This window comes from Vigna umbellata, chromosome 11 (genome assembly GCF_029865625.1).
Source record: "Vigna umbellata cultivar VRB3 chromosome 11, Vumbellata_1.0, whole genome shotgun sequence".
In the NCBI taxonomy this organism is placed as follows: Eukaryota; Viridiplantae; Streptophyta; class Magnoliopsida; order Fabales; family Fabaceae; genus Vigna; species Vigna umbellata.
This window is the reverse complement of record NC_142175.1, coordinates 22,800,322-22,819,896: the sequence shown is the minus strand read 5'-3', so window position 1 is coordinate 22,819,896 and position 19,575 is coordinate 22,800,322. Positions and strand designations below refer to the sequence as shown.

The following is a 19,575-nucleotide window of genomic DNA, read 5'->3' as shown; positions in this document are numbered from 1 at the left end:
TTCTTCAACCTTCTTCTCTAGTGCTTTTGTTGTCCCTCTTGAGTTTCGACTCCTTGATACTTTTGCTCCTCTTCCAAAACATACCCATAACCTACAAAATTAAAGGAATTTAGTGATAAAATCATAAAGTATAACCTCGATTCACTTATTCACAAAATTAAACTAAAATTAAGAGTTCAAGCAAGCTTGTAACTAAAAAAGAGTTGATTTAATATCAAAATTGCATCACAGATAACGGTATATCCAATTGTTATCACTTAGACGCCAAAATTGTGAGAAGAATGGCACTCAGCGGTAGGGGTGTGCCACCCAACACCATGTATTTTTGCTAGTTCTTTTTGTTTTTTTAGCATTCCTTTTACTTTTATGGTTCTTTAAGTTCTTTGTTTGGCATATAGGTTTCACATAACTGATTTTGGGACATAGTTTGAAGGATGTTTGGTGAGATGTGATTTGAGTAGGTTTACATTGTTACGTTGTATTGAAGGTAAAAGTGGATATTTCATGTATGAAGTTTGTTTCAAATTAGATATGGAAATAACTTATGTATATGTAATATGTAAATGATGTTAAAAGGAGAAATTCTTAAGATGGTTGAATATAAGTGAATGTATTGATTTATCATGCTAGAATTTAGGGGTTATTCTAACACTCTCAAATAACTTCCAGTCTCAAGAAGAGAAGGATAATTATGTGGTAGAGAGTAGTAGGAGGTCCTTAGTCTTATGGTTAATTATTTTTACCATATATGTTTGAAGGACTAACCTCAGAGTGTGGTAACTATGGAGGAAGGAGTTGTTGTTTCACTACCTCTGGGGCAGAAACCCTATAGTTCGATATCAATACATCCAGATGGTTAATCTAGAATTAGATAATGAAATGTGTATAAACATTATTAGTTGTTGATAATTAAAATTATAAATTGATGTTTGTAAGTGATATTATGTGCATTCTTTCATAACATTATCTTACCCTTTTTTCTATCTTTGTGTTTGTTGTTCTTTGGTTCGCAACGATCATCTTTATGATGTGAGTAAATGAGGAGCCTTCATTGGATCAAACTTTAGGTGGCAAAGATGGAGCAGAGAATATTAGAGTTTTTCTTTTCTTTTGTTGGTCATATATATATATATATATATATATATATATATATATATATATATATATATTGTTCTTTTGACAAACTTCTAACTGCTTAAATTTTTCAAGTGTAAAAAGGATTTTGTTGGGTTTCCCTTTTATGGTATATGTCTTACTATTATAGTTATGTTAACTCAAAATTGTATATGCGCCTAAACGCTCTCATGTTTTGAAGTTTAACCAAATAACATTAAAACGAGATATTAATTTGAAAACAACTTAGAATGAAAACACAAAGACTTAGAACCTGAATCCCCAACATAGAAAACCTTAGGAAAACAATCAAGCTCTTAGGAAATAAAAACATCTAGGTCAAAAACACTCAAACGCTTTGCTAACGGTTGTTATGTCTGTCTAAGAGAGTTATAGTTAAACACTTAAAGCTTATAAAAAACAAAACAATGCCAAGACGAGGTCTTTGAAGAAACACACTAAAAGACTAAAATATAAAATACAAAAGAAAACATAAACAAGCTAAAAGTTATTTGTCTAAAGAAGAGACAAAGATCAAAAGAAACATTTACTTGCCTAAACGATACCATGAGCTAAAATAATACTTCATCCAAAGATGAAGTCTTACTCAACGCTTGGTATCTTTAAAAGAAAATATTAATTGTCAAATGCTACCTTAACGATAGGAAATTCAAAAGTACTTTGTTGTTTTGAGCAAGCATTAAAAACTAGTACAATCAAGGGAAACGACAACGGTTATTTTCGCCTATACGCAGCGGTTTCACAACCGAGGTATATACAGGCAAGGCAAAAAGGGGTAGGATTTTTGCCTCGGTTGTGAACCGAGGAAAAAAGGTGCACACTTTTGCCTCGACTCCTACTCAACTAAGGCAGTATGTCAAACTTTACTACGTTGGGTAGGACTTGAACCGAGGCAGTAAAGCATTTTTTATTTTATTTTTTTTACGTTCGGTTTCGCCAGCTTTTTTGCCTCTCGCGAGACCGATCGGTTGTGACCTTCATCCACCGTCTAGTTTGCTTCGAATGTCGAAACCACCATTGCCATACCCAACCGCAAAAGAAAATACATAAGCAAGACCATGAGATAAAAAACCCAACTCGAAACGAAAACCCTAAATCCTTAAATCGTTAAATCAGGTAAAAAGAATAGAAATTCCCAAAACCAGAGAACAATTAAAACCTTAATTTCAAATCTTAGGATGCTCCTAAGCTGTCGAAGTCGCCTCCCTTCCTGCATAAACGAACCAACACCGAGAAGCGAAATAGACTTTTCTTTCCATGCGAAACACAAACCAGAGTTAGAGAAGAGGAAATGGAGGTTCGCGCCTCCCTCACTATGAGGCGAAACGAAACGAGAAGAAAAGAAAAAGATGAAGATGGGTGCTTCCCCCATCTTGTGAAGCCGCAACAGAGGAGTGAAGAAGAGAACAAAACATTGCGCGAAGAGAACTCCAAGGGTGAGATAAAGTAGTGGCGCAAAACCTAAACGAAGGCATTTTGTCTAAAAGTACCTCTCTTCACGAAATTTAAACTTAAACGCATGTTATTACTTCGGTCTGTGGGCAAACTAAAGCATAAAACACGTACAACATTGGCTAAGAGGGAACCGAAGCAATAGAGTTTGCCAAAATGGATTTTGGAACGTTCGAACTGCCTCAGTTTTGAGCAGCAACAGAGGCAGTATATGCATTCCACATCAGTTCTCAATGAACTGAGGAAAAAAGAGCCTACAACATCGGCTAAGAGGGAACCAAGACAATAGAGGTTACCAAAATGGATTTTGGAACGTTCGGTTTTAGAGGATGTGTGCTTGTGGACGGACATAATGAATTAGAACGTTCGGTTCATAGGATGTCTGGTTCTAGCATGAGATAATGCATCAGTTATGAGCAGCAACCGAGACAATATACCCGTTCGGCATCGGTTCTCAATGAACCGAGGCATATAATGTCGTCATAACTACGAAAATGCCACCACGTTTTTATACGCTTCAGTTTTTGAAAAATCGAAGCATATATAGCGCGTTAAAAAGATCACCTTTTACTAGTGAAATGACATTAAATGCTCAACGTTTAAAAACAAAAAAAAAAAGATAAGAAAAGACCTATCTATTGCATGCACAATTTACTCTATTCTTTGCAGAGAAGCTATTCTACACACATCCATAAAGCTTCAGATCAAGTATCAGAAGTGGACGATAGAGACAAAAGAGATGTTCACATAATGTTCTTCACTTGAAACCATGCCTAAAATGACATACTACCTACTTCAAGCAAAGTACTAAAAAAGCATGTTTGTTTTGACAAGTTGACTTATCCAACGATTATTATACACAAAGAAAGAGAAAGCACAAGAATAAAAGCGAACGCTCTATCTAAAAGACATCTATTCAAGAAGCCTTTAAATAGAAGAGCCTTCGAAAGAAAAATCAAGAAGATAATTAAGAGAATAGATAGAGAATAGCAAGAAAAAGCTTACAACGAAACATCTATCCTAGAAGCGTTCAAAAGAGAAGAAAAGAAAAAGCTCAAGAAAAAGATGATATATGAGTTGAGAAAGAGAAGAAGAGGAAAGAAAAGAGAAGAAAAGAGATACTCTCAAGCTTCATTGTTGTATTACTTACTAATTGTAAGAAAGAGAGAAAGAGAAAAGAGAGAAACATCTGCGAGTGTTCATACTGCTTTGTATTGTATTAACATCTTCTCTATGAGAGTAATAGTTTGAACAACTTGTAAACAATCTTTGATTGTAGTTCTGAAGAGAATTAAAACATTTGCAACTAAAATCATTTTGAGTTGAGGAAATCTATGCGTGGTAGTCTAGTACCAGGAGTGATGCGAATACTTAGTGCAAATTTAGGCATGGTAGTCTAGTACCAGGAGTGGTGCAAATACTTAGTGGAAATCTAGGCGCGATAGTCTAGTATCGGGAGTGGTGCGAATACTCAGACCAGAAATGATGAGAATACTCAATTGTAATCTTGTGAAGATTATAGTGGAACCCTCTGCGGAGCAAACTGGACATAGCTCAGTTGGAGTGAACCAGTATAAGAATAATTATACATTTATCTCTTCTCTTACCTAAACGCTTCTCTTATAAAAACTTGCAGTTGTGCCTTTATTTCCAAATACAAGAACTCTCCAAGCTAAATGATTATCTTCAACTAAGGAAGTTCTTATAAAACTCTATAGAGTGCCTTTTGAATAACACGTCAAAAGGAATTACTGTTTACCATTCTTATTAGGAGAAGCATCTAAACTTTCATAAGATATAATTAAAGTTGGACTATGTGTTATATCAAAAGGGTTGCAGAATGAATTTTTTCATTAATACTATTCAACATCTTCTAATATTTTTTAGGTATTTTTCAAGTTATATGTGGATAATCTTATATATGTTTTATATTTTATTGTTCTAGCTCTATTGAACGTGTGATTAATCCTATAATAACGTTAATACTATTAAAATTTTAGGATGTTACATCATAATATTTCTTTATTTCTTTTATAAATTTTTTAGATTTTTTTATAATTTCAAATGTAATAAATAATTATAATAATAATAATAAAACTTAATTAGGTTATTTTTAATTTATTTTATTTACCTATATTTTTTTATAACTGATTTAGGTTTTGTAATAATTTTAAATGTGACAAATAATAATATATAATTTAAGGTTTGAGTTTAACAACAAATAAGAAGAAATGATTGATAACGTCTGCATAACCTTGACCTTTTAAAAACAAATAAAAATAAAAATATAGGATAAGATAAAATAATCTAAAATAAAATAAAATACAATAAAACAAAATCAATGAAAATAAAATAAAATAACCTAAAGTGATACAAAGTAGAACAAACATAAATACCTATAATTAGATATGCCCTTTTTCTCAAATTAATAGATATATTTTTTTATAATTTTTCATTTTGCATTTCCTTTTGCTTTATTTTGAAATTAATTTTATTCTTGTTTTTTTCTTAATGTTGCTAAGACGGAAATTACGTGTTGACAATATAATAATGATACAATGAATTAAAAAAATAATAGAATAATTAATTATTATGTTTTAGAATATTTAGAATTAAAGAAATGTATAATGAAACAAAATTGAAAAGAATTTTTTTTATTAAGGAATATTCTCATCTAAAATATGAGAAGAAAATACATTTAGGGATAATAATTTTATTCGCGTAAAAGAAGGAAATTCAGAGCAAATTTAAAAAGAATAACAAATGAGTTTGAAGATAAGAATATTCCTAAGAACATATTTTTCTGAATTGGTCTCTCTAAATACATTAGTAATATAGTGTTTGTTGGATGACTCCTTAATTAATAAGTTGGCCATTAGTATTATTGAAGAAACAAGACCATAAAACGTGTTTGTTGGATGACTCCCTAATTAATAAGTTGGATAACTGTTAGCGAATCACTTTTGACAACCAAGTTATTATATCCATTGACATGTCTATTTCCATTCCAAGCTTCATTGTAAATAATTCAGCTTCTGCTGCTGAATCAACTCTTAACACACTGGAGAAGAGGCAAAAATAAATTCACCATTAGAATATCTAATAATGTCTCTTACATCGGCCTTTTTTCATCCCAAGTATAAGCTCCATCACAATTAATTTTAATACATCCTTTTGAAGGTGGTAATCCAACAAACTAATCGTGTAAATTTTGAATTGTCTCTCTATAAAAAGAAATGTTTGTTTATCAATTGATAACTAAACTACAAAATATAACAATGTAAAGAGTGAAATGAAAATTAATTTTTTTAACATCTAATTAAAAGTAACAATAAAATAATAATATTAATAACATAATAATAATAACAATAATAATTATTATTATAAAAATAAATAATTATAATAAAAGATTATTTTTATATTGAAAAAAATGACGAGATAAACATGCTCTTAATAAATAAAACATTCAAATAGTCTACTTTCATATTTTTCTTCGATAAGAAAAATATATCACCCTGTTGAAGGCAATATTAAGAATCACATTGAAAAACTTGAACATAACACTAAACATTGTTTACCATTATAAAACAATCAAAAACATTTTAAATCACATTTTTATGTTATTATGTGTTATTACTATTATATATAGAAAATAACATCAATCATCATAATTTGTGAGAACCATATGATTTTTCTTTTTAATTCAAAAGGAATATTCATTTGGAATAAAGATACGTACTAGGAAAATTTTATCATTATTAACATTTTAATACAAAAAACTAAAAGAAATTCACCTTATTGGACATTCTTCACCCTTTGGATAATTGCCATTTATCCAAAATTCACATGTAGCTGATGATGATCTTTAAAAAGTTTTTCTTTCTATCTCCATACTTTATAACAATGAATAGAAAACAAGTTTATTTCTAATTAACTCTTTTGAGGAAAGCATGATTTTCAAGGAAATGATAGTTTTCAAGAAAATGGAAATGATGATTTTCAAGAAAATAATGGTTTAATACATTTTGGATATGTTTAGTGAAGTGAAATAAGAGAAGATAAAGAGTTAGAAATATAAATAAAAAAAATATAAAAAAAGATAAACTCAACATACAATAATAAAAATAAAATAATAAAATAAATTAAAAAGATAATAAAAAGTAAAATAAAGATAACAATAAACCATATTTAATTATTTTATCTTTGATTTTAATCAAACTATTAAAATTTCTTTATTTATTAACATGGAGAAAAAAAGAATACAATTCTAAAGACTTAAAATAGTTGTCCAATATCTTAATTATTATAAAACCCTTATACTTCATTGGAGTTTAGGTTAGGAATGAAATTTAAATCCCCTATTAATTATATTTTTTTTCCAGAATCAATAAAAGTGAGATAAATAATTACTAAATCAGAAAACATAAAAAAAATTAATTACTCAATTAAAAAACACTAGACACGGATATAAATTATTATTACAATTTGTCACACTCAAAATTTCGATAGAATCTTAAACATTTATGAAACAAATAGATAAAAGATAAAAAAACATAAATTAAAAATATCGTAATTAAGTTTTATATTAAGTTTTATTATTATTATACTTATTATTATTATTTATCATTAAAATTTTATGGAAAAGATATAAAAATATTATAGTCCATTAAAAAATTATAGAAAAAAATTAAAAAATAATATACCCAACCAAATTTAAGTCGAAACATACAAACACTTTAAATTATTTAACCTAAAATTTTAATTTAATATATAATTTAGTTTTGAAAATACTTGAAATTGAAATTTGAGACTTAATTGATCACTCTCATAATCTTTTATTTATAAAAAAAATTGATACAAAAGTACATGATAATTAGGATAATCTTAGACACAATATAATCATGATAAATAGGGTAACCTAAACACAGTATAATCATGATAAATAAGGTAACCCTAGACACAATATAATCATGATAAATAGGGTAACCCTAGACACAATATAATCATGATAAATAGGGTAACCCTAAGTACAATATAATCATGATAAATAGGATAAATATTCTAACAAAAATAAATTTTCTCCTTTAATACGATTTATTTATTTTTATGTGAGACTTAAGTTTAGTCATATAATTTATTTGAGTTACTTTCTTCACTTAGTAATTTTATTAACAATCAACACATAATATTATTTATTATAATCAAAAAGATATTATCTTAAACAAAATTTTCAGTTATACGTATTTAAATTTATATATCTTACTTCAATAGGTATCTCACCAAAAAAAAGAAGACAAAATATTAGATATTGCAAATATTTAAAAATGGTTAACATTGTTATCTAACTAAAAAATATAAAAATATTAATGATGTTTAAATATATATAAATATATATATTCGTTTAGGGTTACAGAGAATTTAATTAATTTGGAGTATATTGCACAAATATTTGTTTTAGAATGGTATTTTTTTTATTCTCTTAATAAATAAAGCAATTTTAATGGTTTATTTAAAATCAAAGATAAAATAATTAAATATGGTTGATGGTTATCTTTCTTTTATTTTTTATCACTATCTTTTTGTAATTTATTTTATTTTTATTACTGCGTTTTGATCTTATCTTTTCTTATTATCTTTTATTTTATTTATATCTCTAATTCTTTATGTTCTGATATTTCATTTCACAATTTAAATGAAACATATCCACAAGATATTAAACCATCATTTCCTTGAAATCATCATTTCCATTTCCATTTTCTTGAAAACCAACATTTCCTTGAAGAGTTATCAGTAAACACAGTTGTCTACTTGTCATTGTTACAAAGTATGGAGGTAGCAAGGAAGACTTTTCAAAGATCATCAATGACTACATCTAAATATTGGATAAATGGTAATTGTCCAAAGGAAAAGAATGTCCAAATATAAATTGGTGGATTGACACAACAATTTTAAGAATGATAACGTGAATTTCTTTTATCTTTTTGCATTAAAATGTTGATAATGAAAAAAATTTCCTACTTTATTCTTTTATTCTAAATGAATATTGGTTTTTAATTAAGAAGAAAAGTCATATTGTTCACAAATTATGGTGATTAATGTTATTTTCTATCAATAATAGTAATAGTCAACCATAACAAAGAATTATGGTGATTAATGTTATCTCCCACAAATTGTATCACCAGTGGAAAAATAACATACTATGACAACTTATTATAACACGTGAAAACCATTCATCATAATAGATTGACCTGTGACAGAATTGTAATAAAAGTTAAACATATTATCATATAGTTTTGTACATCAGTCATAGTATGAAATGCGGTGACAAAAATGTAAATAAGTTTAAAACATATTATTACGTAGTTTTGTACATCAGTCATAATATGAAGGACCGCGATATTCCAACAACGTATTTTTAACACTATTTTGACAACGCCACGTGTCGTCACCTGATTGGTTTGTTTGAAAAATAATTTTTTTTTAAAACCTATGACCGTAACCCTTATTTTGAGTGAAAATCCTAAAATAGCCCTTTCTCTGTTCCATTGGAAACGAAGGTCCGTTCTCTTGAGAGGTCGAAGGTCGCGTTTCGTGCCGCTTCGTTCCATTTGCATGGTGTTGTCTCCGTCCAGTTTCGTCTCCTGTTATCGTGCGGAATGGCAAGTTCCGGTGACGATTGTCCGACGACGAAGGTAAGTGGTTTTCCATTCCATGTCGTAGCTTGGTTATTCGGTTTGGGCATCTCGTAGCATGCTTATTTGATTTGGGTTAATGTTTGGGGTTCGTATCGTTGTGTTGTGGTGCTTGGGTTATTCGGTTTCGTTGTTTTGATGATTTGATTTTGGTTTATGCAGTTGAGTGTTCGTCACTCATTTTCGACAAAGTATATATGTACTTTGAACGAACGCTTGACAGAGGAGCATCGGTCATTGATTGTGACGACTCCATTTGCGTGGTTTTTAGATGTCAATATCAATGTTAAAGTAGGTAGAAATATACTGAGTGAGTTATTGGGTAAGTGGGACAACTGTAGTAGTGGTTTTTTAGTTGGGAATAAAGTTTTGAATATAAATGAAAATGATATTTATTTAGGGTTGAGATTGAGTACAGATGGTGCAAATATTAACTTAAAGGAAGAGCGGGGCAATACTGAGTGTGTGAAATACATAGGCAAAGGAACAAAGGAATTGAATTCAATATACAAAATTCTAATGCGAAAACACAAGAAAAAGATCCCTTGTTCTCATTTTTGTAGGCTTTACCTCCTGGTAGGGATAAGTGAGATTTTATTTCCAAAACGTAGCGGGAAAGTGTTTCCCGTAATGTTTAATCTTGTTGACAAGTTAAGTGTTTTGGGTAGTTATTGTTGGGGTAGTGTAGTTTATCGTTTTCTGTTACATAGTTTGTGCAAAGCTTCAGAAGGCTTGAAGAAAGGCAAAGGTATTTCAAACGTTTACGTCGATGGTTGTGTTTACATGCTGCAGGTAATTAATAGTATTTGATGTAATTACTTAAATTGTTTTTTGAATTAAGTTTCTTACAAGTTAAGATGATTTATTTGTCTTAGGTATGGTTTTTTGAGCTCTTTGTTCCACCAAAAGGTCCTATTGATAAATTTCCACGAATATTGCATTGGATGAATATAAGTGTTGGAGACAAGTTCGTTAAACGGTGTATGGAGACAGGTTTGGTAAGTTGTTTGTTATCGAAAGTTTTGTTATGTTTTCATATATTGACAAAAGTTGTGTAATCTGTAATGTGTTGTTAAATTTCAGGTTGTTGACGATGTTTATGGTGGTCCTTCAACGAAGGATAAGGAGGAATACAGACCAACACCTAAAAGAAAAGATGCTAAACCAAGAGGAAAGAAGAAAGAAAAAAGAATTCGCAGAGAAACTTTTATGCGTGCCTTAGAGGAACAAGAATTTCTAATTGAAGAACTTAAAAGGAGGGTTGCAAGTTTGGAGGCACAATTGGCTGAAGAGAAGGCAAGAAGGCAAAATAAAGATGACGTTGGACAAAGTGTGCCTCGTACAGAACCATCGTGAACACTGGTTTTATATCCCCTACTGACATTGACGAAAATGAACAACCTTTGAAGACGTATGTTAGGGTTGGATCACGAAGGCGTTACAAGGGAAGAGCACTTAGGACTCCATACACCGGAACCGTAGTGCTTAGAATAAAAAATGAGTGATCTGTGTATTTAGTTGATTGAAAATGTTATTTGGAAAGTAATGAAAATTGTAATCATTGTAAATAGATTAAGAAAACAATGTTTAATGTATCCGATTTAGTTCAATGAAATAAAATTTGAGTTTTGGTTTGAATTGGTCTCATATTTTATCTATTCAATACCATTGTTATTATGAGTTTTGGGTTTGTGGAATTAAGAATGTCGTAATTTTTTTTGTCTCCTAAGTTGCAGGCTTGTTTGTAAGATGTTGGTGTTTGAGTGGTCATTTTGAGTAACATGTGATGTGAGTCCAAGGAGGGTGGGGAGACCCCTCATGAGTTGGAGGAGCAAGTTGTGCAAGGAATGACTCAGAGTGTTGGAAAAAGGGTCTGGTAATCGTTTACAGCACCCCCGTAAACGATTACCCGAGAGAAAATGCCAATTTGTACAGAAAATCCAACACAGGTACTTAGTCAGGTGAACAGGGGTCACCATTGGAAAAAAACTGACTTTTAGGCACCTCAGCACCTGTCTGAGGCTTGTGCAGGTGTTCCAGTGGTGGGAGAGGGTGGCTGGTGATGTGATGTGAGTCCAAGGAGGGTTGGGAGACCCCTCATGAGTTGGAGGAGCAAGCTGTGCAAGGAATGACTGAGAGTGTTGGAAAAAGGGTCTGGTAATCGTTTACAGCACCCCCGTAAACGATTACCCGAGAGAAAATGCCAATTTGTACAGAAAGTCCAACACAGGTACTCAGTCAGGTGAACAGGGGTCACCATTGGAAAAAAAACTGACTTTTAGGCACTTCTGCACCTGTCTGATGCTGGTGCAGGTGTTCCAGTGGTGGGAGAGGGTGGCTGGTGATGTGATGTGAGTCCAAGGAGGGTGGGGAGACCCCTCATGAGTTGGAGGAGCAAGCTGTTCAAGGAATGACTCAGAGTGTTGGAAAAAGGGTCTGGTAATCGTTTACAGCACCCCTGTAAACGATTACCCGAGAGAAAATGCCAATTTGTACAGAAAGTCAAACACAGGTACTTAGCCAGGTGAACAGGGGTCACCATTGGAAAAAAAAACTGACTTTTAGGCACTTCAGCACCTGTCTGAGGCTTGTGCAGGTGTTCCAGTGGTGGGAGAGGGTGGCTGGTGATGTGATGTGAGTCCAAGGAGGGTTGGGAGACCCCTCATGAGTTGGAGGAGCAAGCTCTGCAAGGAATGACTGAGAGTGTTGGAAAAAGGGTCTGGTAATCGTTTACAGCACCCCCGTAAACGATTACCTGAGAGAAAATGCCAATTTGTACAGAAAGTCAAACACAGGTACTTAGTCAGGTGAACAGGGGTCACCATTGGAAAAAAAAAACTGACTTTTAGGCACTTCTGCACCTGTCTGAGGCTTGTGCAGGTGTTCCAGTGGTGGGAGAGGGTGGCTGGTGATGTGATGTGAGTCCAAGGAGGGTTGGGAGACCCCTCATGAGTTGGAGGAGCAAGCTGTGCAAGGAATGACTGAGAGTGTTGGAAAAAGGGTCTGGTAATCGTTTACAGCACCCCCGTAAACGATTACCCGAGAGAAAATGCCAATTTGTACAGAAAGTCCAACACAGGTACTCAGTCAGGTGAACAGGGGTCAGCATTGGAAAAAAAACTGACTTTTAGGCACTTCTGCACCTGTCTGAGGCTGGTGCAGGTGTTCCAGTGGTGGGAGAGGGTGGCTGGTGATGTGATGTGACTCCAAGGAGGGTGGGGAGACCCCTCATGAGTTGGAGGAGCAAGCTGTTCAAGGAATGACTCAGAGTGTTGGAAAAAGGGTCTGGTAATCGTTTACAGCACCCCGGTAAACGATTACCCGAGAGAAAATGCCAGTTTGTACAGAAAGTCCAACACAGGTACTCAGTCAGGTGAACAGGGGTCACCATTGGAAAAAAAAGTGACTTCTATGCTAATCTGCACCTGTCTGAGGCTGGTGCAGGTGTTCCAGTGGTGGGAGAGGGTGGCTGGTGATGTGATGTGAGTCCAAGGAGGGTTGGGAGACCCCTCATGAGTTGGAGGAGCAAGCTGTGCAAGGAATGACTCAGAGTGTTGGAAAAAGGGTCTGGTAATCGTTTACAGCACCCCTGTAAACGATTACCCGAGAGAAAATGCCAATTTGTACAGAAAGTCCAACACAGGTACTCAGTCAGGTGAACAGGGGTCAGCATTGGAAAAAAACTGACTTTTAGTTTTACAAACAACTGCAGTGTTATTAAGTGGTATTGGTTAGTGGTATTGGTGTTTTACTCACAACTGCCATGGTATTAAGTGTATCATAAATTGAACATTACATAATAAATGTCGAGAATTGGGGAACCATTTTGAAAGTAAACAACTTCATTTAATTAAATACTTCAAATGATCAAAGCAGGAACTGGAGTACATAGTTCTTTAAAATGCAGTAAAGAAAGCCTAAACAAGCAATTTTAAGTCTGAGGATTGTTTCCAGAAGCAGTTGGCAAGTGTTGCAGTTGTTCTTCAATGTTCCCAACGCGCGATTGCAACGCATCAAACCTTGTAGTGATGACCATGTCCATGTTTCCAAATCTTGTTTCAAGGGCATCAAATCGAGTTTCAAAGGCATCAAATCTTGTACCAACAAAGGTTTGAAGTTGTTCTATGCGGTTGATGACATTATCTAGTGTTGTAGATGAACTGCCTTGTTCATCATCTTGTCCTTGATTATGTTGACCTTCTTGTAAGGGGGGATGGGGGGCGTTGCGTTTGGGAACCCATTCTCCTTCATCATTTTGCATATAACCAAATGATGCTACAACTTCACAACCAATTCTTTGCTTGAACTTCAGTTCTGAAATGGGATCACTTTCAGTAGGCACTTCAAAGTGTTCCATGAAGATGGTTATCAAATGTGGATACGACAACTTTGCGTTCTCCCTTAATGCTCTTTTCATCTTATATCTAATAAGATGTCCCCAGTTAATGTGAATGGAATTGAAAAATGCCCATAGCAGCATAATATCCTCTTCGGATGCCTGACCAATATTGGTTGCACGAGGAATTAATACTCTAGTGAGAACGTAATGAAGTATCCTTGGTTGAACCTTCATTTGCCCCGCTAGTATTCTAGATTGTATGGGTGCATCATCTCTACACACTAGTTGCCTTGCAGTGACAGAATCGTATTGTTCTTTCCACTCATCTACAACTTTTCCTTCGTAACAAACACCATCAGATGGGAGCTTAGTCAGTTGTTGAAAAAGATTAGTGCTCACCCTAATTTTTACACCTTTAACTTCGCTTCGAATAACCCCAGTATCCGATATTGACATGTTGCTATAGAACACTCTGACTAATTGTGGGTGGTAATGTCTTCTTAAACACACAAATTCAGTCAGCCCAGCTTCGTGTAATATGTCATAGAATTGAAAATTTTTTCCTTGAAAGTATTCGTCGTCTAGATACTTACTCTCCAAAATTTCCCGATTTACGAAATGTTGGGCATATTTCTCCTGTTGCTCATCCGACAAGAAGAGATCATTGGTAGGCGTTGGAGGGGATGACGATGGTGATGGGGTTGGACTCCGCCGACGGCGACGTCCACCAACGGAAGAAGATGCCTTTTGTTTCTTCGTTCCACGATCAGCCATTGTATTTCGTTTAGGGTTTTGCACTGAGAGAAGAGAGGTTTTCGAAACGAATTTGAGGAAGGATGTGTTTTGGGCGGTTATGAACACGATTGCAAGTTATACACGTTATGCAGTGGAATAATTTGGTTTAATTAACTTAACACAGTAATCGATTACCAGAGCCTCGTAATCGATTACCATAGCCTCGTAATCGATTATCAGAGCCTCGTAATCGATTACAATAACAAATACTGGTGTGGTCATATGCATTACATACATTCATTAAAGGAATTTCATGGATGACCATTTTAACTTACAAAAATAGAAAAAAGTAACAAAATAAACACCAAACAAGTTGTATATATCAGTTGTTGTTGTTATCGAAATTGTTATGTACAGTTGACAACAACGACATAAATCCAAAATGACCCATTTCGGTATCTTGTGATAGTTGGATAGTGTCCGCTTCAAATTGTTCACGGTGATCACATTCAACAACATTACTTGGTCTTTCGCCCTGAAACAACACAACTACTAAGTTAAACATAATTGATAGACTAAAAAGTATTTAATAAATATTTTGACCGTAAATAATGACTCACGCATTGTTCGGTGGGTGGTGTTGAAGTGTTTGTCAATGAAGTTGACTTTCTTCTTTTGGTTTTTTTCTCAACAGTGGACATCAACCTATTTGTGCGTGGACGTCCTTTTCGCTTAACAGTTGCAGGACTGTGTACAAGGACATCAGATGTGCCAACTGGAGTAAGTGGTATTGACGTGCATGCACCAGTATCGTATCTTAGTTGGCCTGCATCACTGATGATGTTATTTGTCATGGAAGAACTGAACCCAAATTTTGTACCCAAACAATTAAGTTCTTTTTCCAATTCAGTACTAGCTTCCTCAGACTCACATGCAACTTCAACAATTTCATAAAAACGTTTGCACAACAGTTTGTATCTTTGCATCCGTGGTTCATTTGTCGAATTACTAGTGTGTGTCTTCTTCGAATGTTTTTGCTCCAGCGCCTCAAAATGTATTGTGAGGGAACACTGTAAACATCTTCTTGGCCAAATACCAACAGGGAATGGCGACATATAATTCCTCTAAACTCAAAGAGGTGGCAAGAGCAAGTGGTTGTCTGTGTGATGGGATCAAATTGAACTTTGTAAAATTTATCCGGTACACGATTACCCTCCCACATTCGTTCCTCTTTTACAGTGTAAGTGTTCCACAAGTCCTCCTTTAAAGTGTCTTTGATGAAACAATTCATCCTTGAACGGAATTCAGTTTGGACCTCCTCAAACTTTGCATGTGTGTATTGCACTTGAAATTGTCTCTCAATTGGTGACTGAGAACCACATGCAATAGTGGTGTTCATGGAGGAGAAGTCGGCTTCTATTTCCTTCTGCGCCTTTACCCTAAGTGCATTGTCGTATTGGACCACAAATTATTGAAGTGTTGTTGTAGAATTGATAAATCCATCAAAAAAGGCATTCATTCCCTCACTTCTCTGAGTCGTAGAAATGCTTGCCCAAAAATCTTTTTTCAAGTAACACGGAACCTATTTATGTCTCTCTTCGTACAAATTACATAGCCATTCATTTTCCTCCAATCCATGTTTGGTAAGTAGTTCCTTCCAACCATTTTCAAATTCTGTTGGACAAACACAATCATATATAAGCGCATGTAGTTCGGTTTTGATAACGGGATTATTTCTATACCCGTGCAATTTTTCAGGCAACTTCTTAAGGATGTGCCATAAACACCACCTGTGCCTCGTATGAGGAAACACTTGTTCAATAGCGTTGGCCATTGCTCTGCATTGGTCAGTAATAATACCTTGAGGACTCTTATTAGACATGCATCTTAGCCAACATTGGAACAACCAGACAAATGAGACAGTGTCTTCCGAAGACAACAATCCACAACCAAGTAAAATCGAGTGTCCATGATGGTTAACTCCAACAAAAGGCGCAAATGGCATGTCGTAATTATTTGTTAAGTAAGTGGTGTCAAAGGAAACAACATCACCGAATTCTTCACATGCAGCACGACTTCTTGCATCAGCCCAAAACACACTACAGATTTTATTCCCTTCATCGAGTGCAATGTCATAGAAGAACTCGTTATTTATATCTTTCATTGACGAAAAGTGTCGTAGCAGTGCCTGACCATCACCATCCTTACATAAAGATCTTCTGTGTTGGCCAATGTAGTTTCGAGCGTCCCGCTCCACAAAGTCCATGTTTTCATATCCCCCCGCATCATTCACAATGCTAAGGAAACTCTTATTTAACCTAACTCCAGCATCGTGGTTGACCTGCAACGTGTGTTTTGCATGCATGCTTAACTTTCTATTGGCTGCAAATAGTTTGGAGTTATTTGGACAAAGATCATGGTTGTGGTCCAGAACAACGGTCCTTATAAACCACTTGTCCTCCTTCTTTGCAATGGTTATCCCAGCAGGACATTGGTTAATTTGACTTGGAAGTGTTTTTACCACTGCTTTGACGGAAGACACATATTTTCCCTCCCTTGAACAAACTATTCTGAGGTAGTAGACGTTGTTGTCTTTATCTTTTTTAGAAGTTCTAGTCCGCACGGCAAACCCACGTCTAATGGCGTAGTTTGTGTAAAAAGTTTTTGCTTCAACCATTGAGTCAAAACACATATGCACTGTTGGGTCAATCTCCATTAAACTTTCATTGGGGTCATCAACATTGTCCTTATAGTCATTCCCTTGATCCCCATCCATTGTGTGCGTTGACATTAAACCCACCTTTAGAGATAAAGCAAATTATATTCACTCATCACACTTACCACTATGACCACTGCCAACTACAAAAATAATCAAAATAAAATCTTTTCAAAGAACTTATTAAAACGTACCCTGCCGGAAAATCGTGTGCCCTTTAATGAAGGTCAGTGGTCCTAACCAACCTCATCTTCTACATTTAAGTCCACCATAAATGATCCTTATGTGCTTCTCACCAAACCTCCGAACTTCGTTGTGGCCCTTGTCTTTAATGAACACCCGGGTAAGTTGTCTGGAAGTGCTTGGTTAATGGAAATAATTGTTAACGTTGGATTCTAACGTTGGTTGTTGACGCAGCTGTGTATTCCCGCCAAAGGTCATATTTTTGCCTTGTCAAACACGTATTTGCTTATCCTGTGAAAGCATGCATTGATGGTTGTCAGCATAAAGTTTCTCTCTCCTAACCCCCAATCAATGCTTTTCACTTTTAAAGGCTACCCATCAAATCAGACTATCTCCCCAACAATTAATGTAACTTGATTTTAATAAGTTAACTTAATAGAAATAGATATAATATTAATATTTTTTTGGTTACATTGATTTCATATAAGTTGATTGTTCACGTACTTGTATTTCAAATTCGGGGAGAAACCAATTGTGTAGGCTTCAATCAGGTGACAATATCTGTAACCCGTTTACCATTGTTTAGTTGTGAGTGACTTCTTTAATCAACCCACTGATGTTTCGTCCTTAACCTAGAATTTTTATGTGGACAGGAAATTTCTGCATAATCATGGATGCATGGGAAGACCTTGTTTATGATGATGATGTCCTTGAATCGTTTTTGAAAAAATGCGATGCTTCCGCAACGCTTATTCCTGGTCCTGCAGGTAACATCCAAGCAGCTTTCATGAATAGAACGGGAACAGAACAACCGAAATCGACACAAGAATTTGCTCGTGATGTTGCTGACGCAACCTATGAACGAGATTTCAACTCCAATGCTTGGAAATGGGCACAGATGTTTATTGAACACCACGGTACACTGAATCTCATACACGTATCCAACAACATTATTACCTTTACTACTTGTAATTTGTTTTCATATTTTTTTATCATAGGTCTCGTAAAAGATGGAAAATTCGAGAACGTTAACTCCCTCCAAGAGGCAAAATCAGCTGAGGTCCTTCCATTGGTTGTTTGCATATTGAAAGAGTGCAAGCCAAATGGGTTGGGAGATATGCAGTTGACTCTTAAGGTAATATTTGTTATATTGAACAACATAACATTTTATGGTACATTACTAACTTATTATACCAATTTCTGAAGGACCCAACTGCCACGATGAAGGCTTCCTTGCACAAGAAAGTTATTCAAGATCCTGAAATTGCAGACAATATCGGAGTTGGTTCCGTGATGATACTTAATCTTGTAAGCCATCAAATTTGTACTTAACTACCATAATTATTTTATTGGTATTTAAGTGTTCTTCTTCTTACAAATTCCATTTGTACATTTAGGTCCACCCCTTCACTGCATTTAGGCAAAACCACTACCTCAACATTACGCATCGCTCTATTGTCAAGGTATTTCCAGCTCAAGTTTCTCCTCCTACAATTGACCTTGTTAAGGAGACACCAAAACCTGTCATTCCACTTCCTATGTAGGCAGAGAAGGAACTCAATGTGGATGACATCCTCCGCAAATTTGTACGTCCATCTGACCAACCATCAATGTCCAATCAAGCAGACAAGGAATAGTGGGTTTAGGATAACTGTAATTTTATATGAACACCATTATAAGTATTTCATGGATAACTGTAATATTTCAAACGTACAATGTATCATTTTGTTGTGTATGTTGTGTACCTGAATCTCTATTAATGGTGTGTTATAATTAATTTATTTATGTCATGCAAAATGGTGCCTAAAAGTCAATTTTTTTTGCAATGGTGACCCCTGTTCACCTGACTGAGTACCTATGTTGGACTTTCTGTACAAATTGGCATTTTCTCTCGGGTAATCGTTTACAGGGTTGCTGTAAACGATTACCAGACCCTTTTTGGAACACTCTGAGTCATTCCCTTGCACAGCTTTCTCCTGCAACTCATGAGGGGTCTCCCAACCCTCCTTGGACTCACATCACATCACCAGCCACCCTCTCCCACCATTGGAACACCTGCACCAGCCTCAGACAGGTGCAGATTACCATAGAAGTCAGCGTTTTTTGCAATGGTGACCCCTGTTCACCTGACTGAGTACCTGTGTTGGACTTTCTGTACAAATTTGCATTTTCTCTCGGGTAATCATTTACAGGGGTGCTGTAAACGATTACCAGACCATTTTTTCAACACTCTCAGTCATTCCCTTGCACAGCTTGCTCCTGCAACTCATGAGGGGTCTCCCAACCCTCCTTGGAGTCACATCACATCACCAGCCACCGTCTCC

General features: G+C 34.8%; 3 protein-coding genes across 3 annotated transcripts; 1 reads left to right on the top strand and 2 right to left on the bottom strand.

The window, feature by feature from the left end:
• Positions 1–14,734: 14,734 nt before the first annotated feature.
• On the bottom strand, positions 14,735–15,338 carry LOC148191212 (uncharacterized). The gene is made up of 2 exons (XM_088101990.1): positions 14,973–15,338; positions 14,735–14,887 (listed from the first exon to the last, which is right to left on the bottom strand). Exons 1-2 carry the CDS (start codon positions 15,336–15,338, stop codon positions 14,735–14,737), a joined length of 519 nt encoding a protein of 172 aa, XP_087958116.1.
• A 596-nt stretch (positions 15,339–15,934) lies between these two features.
• On the bottom strand, positions 15,935–17,128 carry LOC148191211 (protein FAR1-RELATED SEQUENCE 5-like). Its single transcript, XM_088101334.1, has one exon. It carries the CDS (start codon positions 17,126–17,128, stop codon positions 15,935–15,937), a length of 1,194 nt encoding a protein of 397 aa, XP_087957460.1.
• A 793-nt stretch (positions 17,129–17,921) lies between these two features.
• LOC148191210 (uncharacterized) lies at positions 17,922–18,888 on the top strand. The gene is made up of 5 exons (XM_088101333.1): positions 17,922–18,168; positions 18,250–18,386; positions 18,458–18,559; positions 18,649–18,714; positions 18,796–18,888. Exons 1-5 carry the CDS (start codon positions 17,922–17,924, stop codon positions 18,886–18,888), a joined length of 645 nt encoding a protein of 214 aa, XP_087957459.1.
• Positions 18,889–19,575: the final 687 nt, after the last annotated feature.